The sequence below is a fragment of the Suricata suricatta genome, chromosome 12, assembly GCF_006229205.1.
Source record: "Suricata suricatta isolate VVHF042 chromosome 12, meerkat_22Aug2017_6uvM2_HiC, whole genome shotgun sequence".
Classification (NCBI taxonomy): domain Eukaryota; kingdom Metazoa; phylum Chordata; class Mammalia; order Carnivora; family Herpestidae; genus Suricata; species Suricata suricatta.
Genome location: NC_043711.1, coordinates 2,502,497 through 2,514,184, shown reverse-complemented (window position 1 = coordinate 2,514,184; position 11,688 = coordinate 2,502,497). Strand labels below are relative to the sequence as shown.

The 11,688-nt window shown below is 62.4% G+C and overlaps 1 protein-coding gene across 1 annotated transcript in view; it reads right to left on the bottom strand.

Moving 5' to 3' along the window:
• Positions 1–11,688, bottom strand: part of TJP3 (tight junction protein 3) — a 19,859-nt gene that overhangs the window by 2,142 nt on the left and 6,029 nt on the right. The window contains exons 6-18 of the mRNA XM_029916507.1: positions 11,520–11,688; positions 10,541–10,644; positions 9,133–9,292; positions 8,773–8,881; positions 6,313–6,371; positions 6,006–6,072; positions 5,678–5,834; positions 5,436–5,544; positions 5,115–5,352; positions 4,788–4,999; positions 2,746–2,841; positions 465–535; positions 1–198 (exon numbers count right to left, since the gene is read on the bottom strand). The exon at positions 1–198 is cut by the window's left edge and continues 1 nt beyond it. Coding sequence (XP_029772367.1) covers positions 1–198; positions 465–535; positions 2,746–2,841; positions 4,788–4,999; positions 5,115–5,352; positions 5,436–5,544; positions 5,678–5,834; positions 6,006–6,072; positions 6,313–6,371; positions 8,773–8,881; positions 9,133–9,292; positions 10,541–10,644; positions 11,520–11,688 — 1,749 coding nt within the window. The remainder of the gene's footprint in view (positions 199–464; positions 536–2,745; positions 2,842–4,787; positions 5,000–5,114; positions 5,353–5,435; positions 5,545–5,677; positions 5,835–6,005; positions 6,073–6,312; positions 6,372–8,772; positions 8,882–9,132; positions 9,293–10,540; positions 10,645–11,519) is intronic.

Here is an 11,688-nt window from a genome sequence, read left to right as displayed (position 1 = left end):
CTCGCTGTGCTTGCGCAGCTTCTGCGCCTGCGCGTAGAGGCGGCGGGTGCTGCGGCGGGAGGCGGGCGCCAGCCAGCGGCGGAGGGCCTTGAGCGCCGCGCGGCTCTCGGGGGCGCAGAAGACCACGACGGGGTAGTACTGCACGTAGTTGAGGCGCTCCACCGCCGACGGCGTCACGTCCAGGAGCGCGTGCTTGTTCTGGGCCAGCCCGCGGCGCGGGGACGGCAGAGAGAGGCACCCGGGGACGGATGGCAGGCAGGTCAGGAGGATGAGACGGGACGGAGGGCTGAGGTCAAGGTGCCCTTCCACCCCCCTCCTCCGCGCATCTGTCCCCATATCACAGCGCCTCCAGGAGGGGCCCGGGGGCGTCTGTGGGGCAGCATGGGTGGGGCGAGAACCGGTTGGAGGCCTGAGCCTCGGCTTCCCGACCCTTGAGATGGGGCGCCGTCCAGGGCCCCGCTTACCTTCTCCGCGATCATGCGCACGGTGTCCAGCTTGATGATCTTGGAGGGGCCGTCGGTCCTCAACACGCTGTCTGTGGAGGGGAGAGATGACAACTGGCTTCAGAAGGGCGTTCCTGGCCGCTCGAATTCGGGCCTACCTGCCCCTCCCCTGCTCAAGGGCCTGCCATGGCTCCCCACTGCCCTGAGGGCAAGCCTCGCAGCGGCACCCCCCCAGGCACGTGCCTGACTCAGTCTCCCCTCCGGACCGTGGCCCACACTGCTATGGACCCCTGGCAGACTGGACGTTAGGCCACCGGCTCAAGTTCACAGAGCTGGCAAGGAGCCCCTGTGGCTCTCCAGACACTAGCTGTGCCTGGTATGACCCCATCTTGGCTCGGGCTAAGTCTGAGGAAGCTGCTTTCCCCTCCCTCATCTGTTCTGTAGGACTTGAGATGGAGCTCGGCTTCCTCCTCCAGGAAGCCCTCTTGGGCAGCCACAAGGCTGATGGAGGTGACACACCCTGGCCTGGGAGCCTAAATGGAAAGGCGGGGACAGAACCCTACCTAATTAATTTTGTTATAAAATGTGCAGAATATAAAATTTCACCATCGTAACCCTTTCCAAGCGCACAGCTCAGGGGCATCAAGCACACGCACACCGTCGTGCAGGTGCCCCCACCATCCGTCTCCAGAACCTTCCATCTCCCCAGACTGAGACTCTGTCCCCATGAAGCACAGACTCCCTGCCCCCCCGCCCCCCCCCCGCTCCCACCATCCACTCTCGGTCTCTGTGGACGGGACGCCTCTAGGGACCCCTGTGGGTGAGGTCACGCAGGACGTGTCCTGTGTCTGGCAGGTGGCAGGGTGTCCTGACTTTAAGGCTGAGTCACATCCTGTGGTGTGATGGACACATGGGCGGCTGTGGCTGGCGCTGCGGGGAACGTGGGGCCTCGAGGCCCGCCAGAGCCCTGGGCCTCACAGGCTTGGGTGTAGACCCGACGCGGACTCCTCGCGGGGTCAGATGGCGGCTCTGTTTACCGGAGGAGCTGCCGGTGGTTTTGCACGGCGGCCGCCTGGTCTCCGCCCCCCTGGCCGAGCGGGAGGGCCCCCACTGCCCGCACGGCCACTGGCTCGGTTTCTGGTGCTTCACCCTCCAGCCCCCTCCGGGCCTCACTCGGCCTCGCACTGCGGTTCTGATTCGAGCCGCCGCCGGAGCCTCGTCCTGCCGCCAAGTTCCCTTCCCACAGGCCCTGCCTCCCATTTTGCTTCTGGAAAAGCCCCCTGAAGGCCAAACGGACGAAGGGCCTCCGCTCCTGAGATGCTGGCGCCTCACACGGGCGCGAGGACCTCAGTCACCAGCCGCCACACCAGACACGTCTCTCACGTCCCCGCACTCGTCACCCCGCCGAGCACAACCCCCATGTGAGCTGAGGGAGCGAGGTCTCTGCGTGCAAGCCACCAGCTCGGGGGCACCCAGCCGGGAGGAGTGGGCACTCCCCAGGGCAGACGCCGGCTCGTGGGGCGGCCTGCCTCCGATGCCCCAGCCGGGGGGAACACTTCGGCAAGGAGACGGTGCGTCTGCACAAAAAAATGCCCCTCTGACCCCCTCTCGGGGGCTCCTGACCAAGATCTCAACCCCACGGGCTTTGATCTGACGTTGTGTTTAAGGCCGCCCGCTCTCTGCTGGAAAGCGGCCGTGGACCGCGTGTCACCGAGGGGTGTAACCCAATAAAACTTTATTGTTGGATGACAGATGCTGAACTGTGAATTTCCTGCCATTTTCACGTGTCACATCATATTTGTTTTAACTTCTCTTCAACCATTTGAAGCGTGTGGATACTATTCTCAGTCGGCAGGCTGTATAGATTCTTAGCTGATGGGCCAGATTTGGCCTCGGAGCTTTAACTTACTGAGCCCCCGACTCTAGCCTGTCTTGGTCGTTGTTAGTGTCCGGTGTTCTCGGGCGTGGGGGGCGGGGGGGAGTTGTCTATCTTGCTCACGGCTCTGTCTGTAGCTCAATAATGAAGGGGCAGGTGGCACGTGGGGTCAGGTGGCAATGGCGGCCTGGGGAACCGGGTTAGGAAGGATTCTGAGGCTCTGTCCAGACAGAGTGCCAAGATCAACTCAGGACACCGGGCCCAGGCCTTGGAGGGGGTGCTGGGGACCCATCTGCCTCGTGCGTGCCATGGCTGTCGGAACTTTTCCTGAAACAGCAGCTGCCGCCCCCGCATCAAGCTGCCTCCCTCAGCCCCCTCGCTGGGGAAGAGGCTGTGAATCGTTTCCCAACAAGGCGCCCTCCTCACCTGCAATTTCGAACTGGTCAGGCATCTCCGCGGCCAACTTCTGCATGGCGATGTCTGCCACGGGGCCCAGGATCACCACTGGGCGCTTGAAGCTGGCTGAGGGGCAGAAACGGCAAGAATCACGATCCCATTTGCAGCAAAGACCTCTAGACCTAGGCAGGCCCAATGGCTGCCCAGCTAAAGACTACATCTCCCAGCATCGCCTGTGGGCAAGATGGCCATGTGACTACCTCCTGGCCAATGAGGTGCAAGCAGAATTGTGTGCCCTTCTGAGCTGTAAAGCCCTCAGGGAAAGGTAGGAGCCCTGTTCACCTACTTGCCCCTTCCCCAGCTGGAATGGTCTTGGACCACCATAAGGCAGAAAAACAGGATGAGGAGACCACCCGCAGTGACTTACCCCCCACCCCTGGGGCTATTACTTAAAAAGAAGCTCCTTTTCTGCTTCTGCAGCTGTATCGTGGGATGGGTCAGAGCATTGAACCTGTCTAACTCAGTGGACAGCAAACTACAACCCGCGGGCCACATCCGGCCCACTGCCTGTTTTATTGGAACACAGTCACGTCTACTCACGTACTGCCTCTGGCTGCCTTCCTGCAGGGTGGAGTCATTTTGAAAGAAACTACCTGGCCCCAGAAAGACTAAAATACTGTCTCTGACGTTTTGCAGGAAGAGTTTGCCAACCACTGGACTGACGGACATACCATTCCAGCCACGAGGAAACGGGCACAGAACGCATCATGGCAGGAGGAGGGGAGCCCCCTCTGGGTACCCTGACTCTGTCCGTTCTCTCCTGGACTCCAGGCGTCTCTCTTTCCCTCAGAAGCTCAGTACATTCAAATTTCTAAACGTTCTGTGGCTGGGGGTCAAAATTAAGTGCGTGGCCTCTTATTTTTAAGTCTTTTTCCTCTTCTGGACGGACTAGCAGCAATCAAGACAAGGTCATGCCCATTCCCATCCTGGGGGACTTGCTAGTCCCTCCCTCGGGCAGGTTTTTTTGAGAAATATTTTAAGTTTATTTTTGAGGGATACCTGGATGACTCAGTCAGTTAAATGACCAACTTCAGCTCAGGTCATGACCTCGGGGTTTGTAAGTCTGAGCCGTGCACTGGGCTCTGTGCTGACAGCTCAGGGCCTGGAGCCTGCTTCGGATTCTGTCTCCCTCAGTCTCTGCCCGTCCCCTGCTCACACCCTGTCTCTCTCTCACTCTCTCAAAAATAAACAAACATTAAAAAAAAAAAACCTTTAAAAAAAAGTCACCCCCCAGCCCCCACGAGCCCCCTCCAATCCGTGGACGGGCCTGTTCTGGACGGTCACGCACGTGGACTCACACCCCCTGTGGCCTCTTGTGTCCGGTTCCCTCCCTGAGTGTCCTGTATTGAGGGTCTGTCCGCGGGGCGGCGGGGGCGGGCACCTCGCTCCCGTCTGGCTGAATGACATTCCCGTGTGTGCTGAACACTGTGCACCCCTTCATCTGGGGATGAGCATGGGAGCTGCTCCCACGTTTAGGCCATCAAGAGCCGTGCTGAGAACATGCACGTTCAGGCTTAGGTCTAACACATGTTCCCAGGACGCGTGTGTTTAGCGCTCCGGACAACCTAGGAAGGGCAGCACCCACTAAATGGATAGCGCCCCCTGGCTGCACTGCCCGGCGTGGCAACCGCAACCACGTGGGGCCGTGGAGCGCCTACAACGGGGCTGAGTGCAGGAAACACACTAACTAGGTTTCGAAGGCTTTGCACACTCACAAGAGGGTGTGAATCTTCTCACTAAAAACTTATAATTGGAGGATCTATTAAATTGGAGTATCTAGGGTATGTTAACAAGGCAAATTATTTAAATGATGTGTAAGCCCTTCTTTTCCGAGATTGTGTATGCGGCTTGTGTATCCCTGCTGGAAATGGGCAGGAGGCTGTCCTGATTCCTTCGGGACCGAAAATAACCCAAAATGGGTCTTCCGGGGGGAGGAGCGGTAAGGGCAGGGCCTCAAAGGCTGGACCCGGATGCACACTTGCCTTGGAGAGGCCCCCTCCCCTCGGACCCACCTTCCCGAAGCACCACGCGTTCATACGGCGGGTAGTGACCCTGCTTGGTCAGCGCTGACAGGTCCTCGCGGCTCTGATGGCCGGACTTCTTGGCCCCTCGACGGAGACCCCGCAGCCGCCAGAACTCGGCCCGCGCGTTGGAGGCCGCAGAGGCGCCCGGCCCGGCCCCCACGGCGCGCTGGGCGGCTTCCAGGGTGGCCAGCTGCTCGGCCCTGGGGAGAAGGCAGGCGACTGGGCACCGAGGGCGGCAGGGAGCCAGCCCAGAGCCGGGGGCCGTGAGGCCGTGCTCGACTCTGGCGGGGAAACCGAGGCAGAGGGGTGGCCCACCTGCTCTGGTTGGGGATGATGCCCCGCTCCTGCTCCCGGAGGTCGCGGCCCATGCGCGCCGCCAGCCAGTGGCCCCCGCGGGCGCGGCTTTCCCCGGGGCCGGGGTGCAGCGTGTCCAGCACGTGGAACACGTCCCCTCGGGTGAAGCCCAGGCCTGATGGCGGGCTGGCCTCCAGCTCGAAGTGCGTGCGGATGTAGAAGGAGTCGCCCACGCGGGATTGCACCATCTTCCGGAAGACTATGGACGGCAGGGGGGAGGGGAGGCGCCGTGAGCACCCAGCCCCCCGCCCCGGTCCCCGCCCCCCGGCCATCGGCACTCACTGTCCTGCTTCTGCTGCGTGACCAGCTCCACGTCCTCGCCCGGCGGCAGTGCCAGCAGGAACTGCACGGCCTCCTCCCGGGTCAGGTTCCTGAAGGGCACGTCGTTCACCTGCGGGGAAGCGGGCCGGGTTGGGACACAGCCCCGTCGGGGCGGGGCCGGGCTCGGAGGCCACACCCACCGCGCCATCGGGGCGGGGCCAGCTCGGCCGCCACACACACCGCTGCCGGCTGCCCCAGGTCACCTGCAGAATCTGGTCGCCCTCCTGGATGCCCTGCCCGTCCGCCGGGCTGCCCTCCTGCACCCCCGACACGAAGATGCCCACGTCATTGCCGCCCGCCAGCCGCAGCCCGATGGTGGAGCCCTTGGGGAAGCGGACCACCCTCCAGTCGGGGCTGTACCTGTGGGCGGGGAGAGGCGGGCTCAGGCCAGAGGGGGCTGGGAGGGCGTGCCCAGCCTCTCCGGGCCTCAGTTTCCCCAGCAGCCCCATCCCCACACAGCTGCCAGAGGCAGGCTTCTGCGTCCCGGGGTGTGGGAGTCTCCGCTTGGGAGGCCTTTTGGGGGGGCCGTACCCACGGTCCTCTGCACTCTGGCCGCTGGGCACCCTGTGGAGGTCATAGCCGCTCTGCCTGGGGGCGTCTGAAAGGGAACAGCAGGTCTTTTCCAAGCCCACTGCCTGCTCCAGCCGTCAGGCCTCAGCCTGAGGGTGTCCCTGCCCCACGGCACTGTCACCCAGCCCTCGTCCTTACCCGGGAGCCGTCCCTGACCTCTCAGGCCCCGCACGTGGCCCCCTCTCCCGGGCATCTGGCACAACCTCGCTGGCTGGGACCAGAAAAATCAGAAGGGTGCTCAGAGTCACCCCCACCCCCACCCACTCACCTGTTTCCGAGACCGTTCTGGAACCCACTGAGCTGTCCCTCCGAAGCCGGGGGCTGTCCCTGGGGGGAAACAGATTCGGGGTGAAGTGGGGGTGGGGGCCGGGGGGCGACGGTCGCGTTCTCACTTGTTTGCACCCAGATTCAGACTCTGGTTCCAGCCCTTTCCAGCGGGGAGACGGCGGGGCCGCGGCTCTCTGTCCGAACTCCGGTCCCCTCCTCGGAGCCTGGGGGACAGCTGAGTCAGGGCCACCGTAGGCCGGGCCCCAAACGAGGCCAACCTGTGGCTGGTGGTCGTGTGTATTATTCTAACATTAGTGAAAAGCTACGGAAGGTGATCTGGGCCCAGGGTTGGCCCCCCCTCCACGGCCACCACCACCGTCCTGTGCTGGAGCCCTGACCCCGGGGAGTGGTTCAGGAGAGGGGCGTCTGGGAGGCGACCAGGGTTAGGGGAGGTCAGGACCGGGGGCCTGGGCGCGGTCTTTTCCACGCAGGCCCACGGCGAGAAGGGGATGCCGTCTGCAGCCCCGAGCGGAGCCCCCTGCACGGTGAGCACAGCCTCCAGCCTCCGGGGCAGCGAGAAGCAATTGTCTGTGGTCGCCACAACCCCCCCTGCCCCCACCACGTGTGGCGTCTGTCATCACAGCCGCAGCTGCCTGAGACAGAGGGACACAGGAAGGGACGTCCCCACAAGGCCAACCGCCATTAGCACGGATGAATTACTCTGCAGACCTAATCAGATGCTTCTAAATAAATGGGCGCAGGGGACTATATACTTTTTGAAAGAACATCAAGATGGCGGGGCGCCTGGGTGAGGAGTTGGTTAAGCGTCCGGCTTTGGCTCAGGTTGTGATCTCACGGTTTCGTGGGTTCAAGCCCCGCTTTGGGCTCTGTGCTGACAGCTCGGAGCCTGGAGCTGCTGCGGATTCTGTGTCTCCCTCTCTCTCTGCCCCTCCCCCACTCATGCTCTGTCTCTCTCTCTCTCAACAAATAAACATTAAAAGAAAAAAAAGGAAGATCACGCCATGTGTTACCATCTGACGCTGACCCAGTTAACCCCCAGGACATGGGAAAGAAATTCGAAAATGCCAGCCCCCCACGCCCCCAGCAAGCTGGCATGCAGAGAGGCTGGCAGAGGGCGGGGCCTGCGTCCGGAACCCTGTCCGGCCGCTCAGACCACAGGATCCCAAACCCTCTGAGAGACCCCCACCCCGGGTCGCTCCAGCGCCTGGCACTGATTTTCCTGAGTCTTTTGCACACGGGTTCCAAGACGTCCTCTGTCCCGGCTGCCGGGCGGCCCCAATCCGACCACGCAGTAACAACCGTAGGAAGGAGGGGTGGTCACTGTGGCCCACGGATGTCGTCTCCTTCTGTCCCCTTCTGTCCCCAATACGCAGCACCACTGAGCTCTGGGGTCCTGCCCCCCGCCCCGGGCCGAACCAGCCCGTGGGACCCGGGAAGAGAGAGCAACCGCGTGCTGAGCTCAGGTCACGAGAAACAGCTTCCGACTCCGTCCATCCTTGTCTCTCTGGGATCGCTGGCTCTCGGACCCCCGAGGACCGGAGTCCTCCCGCCACCACCGCCGCCAGGGCTCTGGGGATTATCCCCCCAAATCCCACAGCCCTGGACGGCGTCTCGGCTGCAACCCCGAGACCGAGAAGTCAGAAGCGCCCGGCTGACCCCACACACCGTGTGGGAGAACGTGCCAGCGGAGTTGTGTCCCTCAAAACTCCTGTGCCGACACCTCAGCCCCGGCATCTCAGGTGCGGCGGCTCTTGGAGATAGGGTCGCGGTGGCTGTGCCTGGTGGAGAGGAGGCCCTACTAGCGGGGGCGCTGATCCCGTATGACTGGTGTCCTTACAAAAGGGGGACATTCAACCCAGAGACAGACACGCACAGAGGGAAGATGACGTGAAGATGCCACGCGGAGGTGGCCACCTACAAGCCCCGGACTTGCCAGAAGCTTCTGGAATCTAGGAGAGACCCCGCCTCCCCACCCCAGCCTCCGGGGGTTGCATCGCCCTGCTCACACCTGCATCTGGGACTCCGGAACGGTGAGACCATAAATTTCTCCTGTCCTAAGCCGCCAAGTCTGGGGCACTTTGTTGCGGCCACCTCAGGACACTAGTGCAAGGTCGCTGCCACCTGTCCCCGTCTGTAAGCACCATCGTAAGGAACAAGCACCCGGTCCCTGCGCACGCCCACGGCTATCTTTCCCCAAGAGAAAAATCCCTAAAAGGGGCCTCGTGGGTTGTGAAGTCTTCTGGGAAGAAAATTCTGCTCCTTCCACCTTAAATCCATCCCTACCAGGCTCTCCCAGTCCCGAGAACCCAGGGGCCAGGAGGACTGTGTGTGGACGGGGGGAGCCTCCTCCAGGCAGGCCGCCAGGACTGCGCCCTCCAGTCGGAAAGGAGATGCCCGTGTTCCGCCCCTGCTCAGCCATTCTGACCGACGGCGTACGTACTCGGGGGAGTGGGCCCAGCTGGCATCGGAGCTCCGCCGCGCGTGCTGGGGTGGCGGTGGGACATGGGAAGGCGGCGCCTGGGAGAGTTCTGAGCCGAGGTCTGAGATGTCTGCAGCGAGAGGGCGTCCCGTCAGGCCGCGGCCCACACCCCGGAGGGGACCATCGAGGCCCCGCGGAGCAGAGGGGCCCAGACTGCGTCTGGCTCGGCCAGCACGCCCTGACTTCCTGTGTGGCCTTGGCAAGCCCCTGTCCCTCTCTGAGCCTCTCAGCGCCAGGCTCGCCCAGCCCTGCGAGGCCCCGCCTGGCCCTCTGCCTCCGCGGCCCTCGTGGACCCCCAGGGCCTGCGCTCCGGCCCCTCACCGTCCAGGAGAGAGCTCTCGCTGCCGCTGACGGCCGGCGGGATGTTCACCAGGAACTGCTCTCGGTCCCGGAGCACCAGCAGAGTCAGCGTCCCTTCCGACCTCTCGATCAGTCGCCGCGTGTCGCTCAGGGACAGATTCTTGCTGGACACCCCGTTGATCTAAAAGGGGCCGGGAAGGAAGACAGGAAGGGAGTTAGCACTAGAGAGGGGGTACTAGAAACAGACAGCGTGGTGGGGGGACTAGAAACACACAATCCCCAGAAAGTACTGAAGACAGACATTCTCAAGAGAAAACGATGGAACTTGAGTGCTGCTCTGAGGACACCATGCCCAGAAGTGGCTCCCACAAGAATTCCGGAATTGGGGCGCCCGGGCGGCTCAGCCAGGTGGGCCTCTGACTCTTGATTTCAGCTCCTTCGCGATCCCAGGGCGGTAGGACTGAGCCCCACGTCGGGCTCTCTGCTGACAGCACGGAGTCTGCTTGGGTTCTCTCTCTCCCTCTCTCTCTGCCCTCCCCTCTTCGCATGCACACATGAACCTGCTCTCGCTGTCTCTCTCTCAAAAAGAAAAGAATTCCAGAACCAGCCAATTTTCTGAGGGCGGGAGGGGGGGGGCACTGGGGGAAAATGAGAAGCAGCCTGACTCATCTCCCTAGAAGGGGAAATTCTCAGGAGGCGCGAGGAATAAACATTATGAACAAGTCTAAGTTGGAGGGGTGCAGGCTCAGTAGGTGGAGCGTGAGTTTGAGCCCCACATGGGGTGTGGACCTACCTAAAAAAGAAAAACAAAGAAAAAAAGAAAGAAGCAAGTCTAACTAGGCAGTAAATAAGTAGATACTTAAACATACTAGAAATAGACAATCACAGGAGGTACTAGAAACAGACATTTAGAGGTGGGTTAGAAACATACAATTCCGGGAAGGACCGAATGTCCCCTCCATGCACGCCAGGAATCCCTTTGTAACAGTTTTCATGGGGAGTGTGTTTGCACTTACCCTGGGGATGGTGACTCTCCCCCCACCCCACCCCACCTGTTTCAGGTGTCTGCCCCAAACCACTAGAAACAGACAATTCCTCGGGATCACTAGAAACAGATTTTCAGGAGAGGCATCTAGAAAGAAACCAGCTCTTGGGAAGAGCTGATCCTCTAAACCTAGAGTCTGGACCGTCATGCTGGACCAGTGTCACAGCCAGCCCCCCGTGTGATTCTGGGGATACTAGAAACTGACATTTGGCAGTGTTGGAGCGGCAGATGGGGGCGGGGGTGCTGTGCTGTCCTCTCCAGCCCTTGGGAAGCAGACAACAGGGCTCGGCTGACCCTGCCGTGTGGCCGGGTCACCCCGCCAGCATCCCTGCACCCCCTGCCTCGGTCTCCCCATCCTGCCCCCGACAGGAAGCCTGGGCTCACCTGGAGAATGAGGTCTCCCTCCCGTAGCCCACGGTTCCTGGCTGCCACGCCCGACTCAGTGATGTGCTTGATGAAGATCTGACTGCCCAGGGTGACCCCGAACTCTGTGGGGGGAGGGGGGAACTGAGGCAGGGGCCCGGGAAGGAACGGAGCCCAGGTACCAGCTCCCCAACACCCTGAATCACACCCTGGTGGGCGTTTTCCGGAGGCGACTCTTGTTATTACAATTACAAGGCAGGAGGGGCGCCTGGGGGCTCCGTCTGACTCCGGCTCAGGTCACGATCTCCCGGTTCGTGGGTTCGAGCCCCGCGTCAGGCTCTGTGCTGACCACTCAGAGCCTGGAGCCTGCCTCTGGTTCTGTGCCTCCTGCTCTCTCTGCCCCTCCCCTGCTCACGCTGTCACTCTCTCTGTCCCAGTGCCATCTGTCACACCATGTTTGGAATTCTAAGGCCACGGTGCTGCCACTGCACTGAGGTGGGGTGGGAGGCCACATCCCTGTTGTTGGCGTCACGCAGGGATTTTCGATACCCTGATGCCCTCCCGACCCCACAGCGGCTGCTCCTGGGGCTGCTCAAAACGCCACAAACTCAGTGCCTTTAAAACACCAGTTTGTAATCTCACAGTTCTGGGCTCAGAAGTCCCAACACCCGGGAGTGGGCAGGCCCGGTCCCCCGGGGCCCCAGGGAGCCCCGTGTCCCCTCTTTTCTGGCTTCCAGAGGCGCCGCATCCCTGGCCCGTGGCCCCTCCTCCATCCTCACGGCCCGCAGCTGGGGGTCCGCCCGTCCCTCTGCCTCGGACCCTCTGCCCCCGTCTTGTGAGGACCTCGTGAGGACGTGGACCCCCAGGGTCACCCCGCCTCTGCCGCATGAGGCCACACGTCCCAGGGACCAGGACGGAGACGTCTCTGGACACGTGGAACAGTGTTGGCGCCCCTTCGCGGGCACAGAAGCCCCCCACCAGCGCCGCGCGGGGGGCTCACCTTCGCTCTCTCTCCTCCGCACCAGCACGGCCTTCACCGGCCTCATCTGCACGTCCTGCCGCGGCAGCCGCTTATAGCCAGACACCAGGGCCAGCCCGTTGGCCTCAGCCCTGCCGCCCGGGCTCCTGTGCCCGCGGCTGCCGGCCCGGCTCCGGCGGCCCGTCCGCTG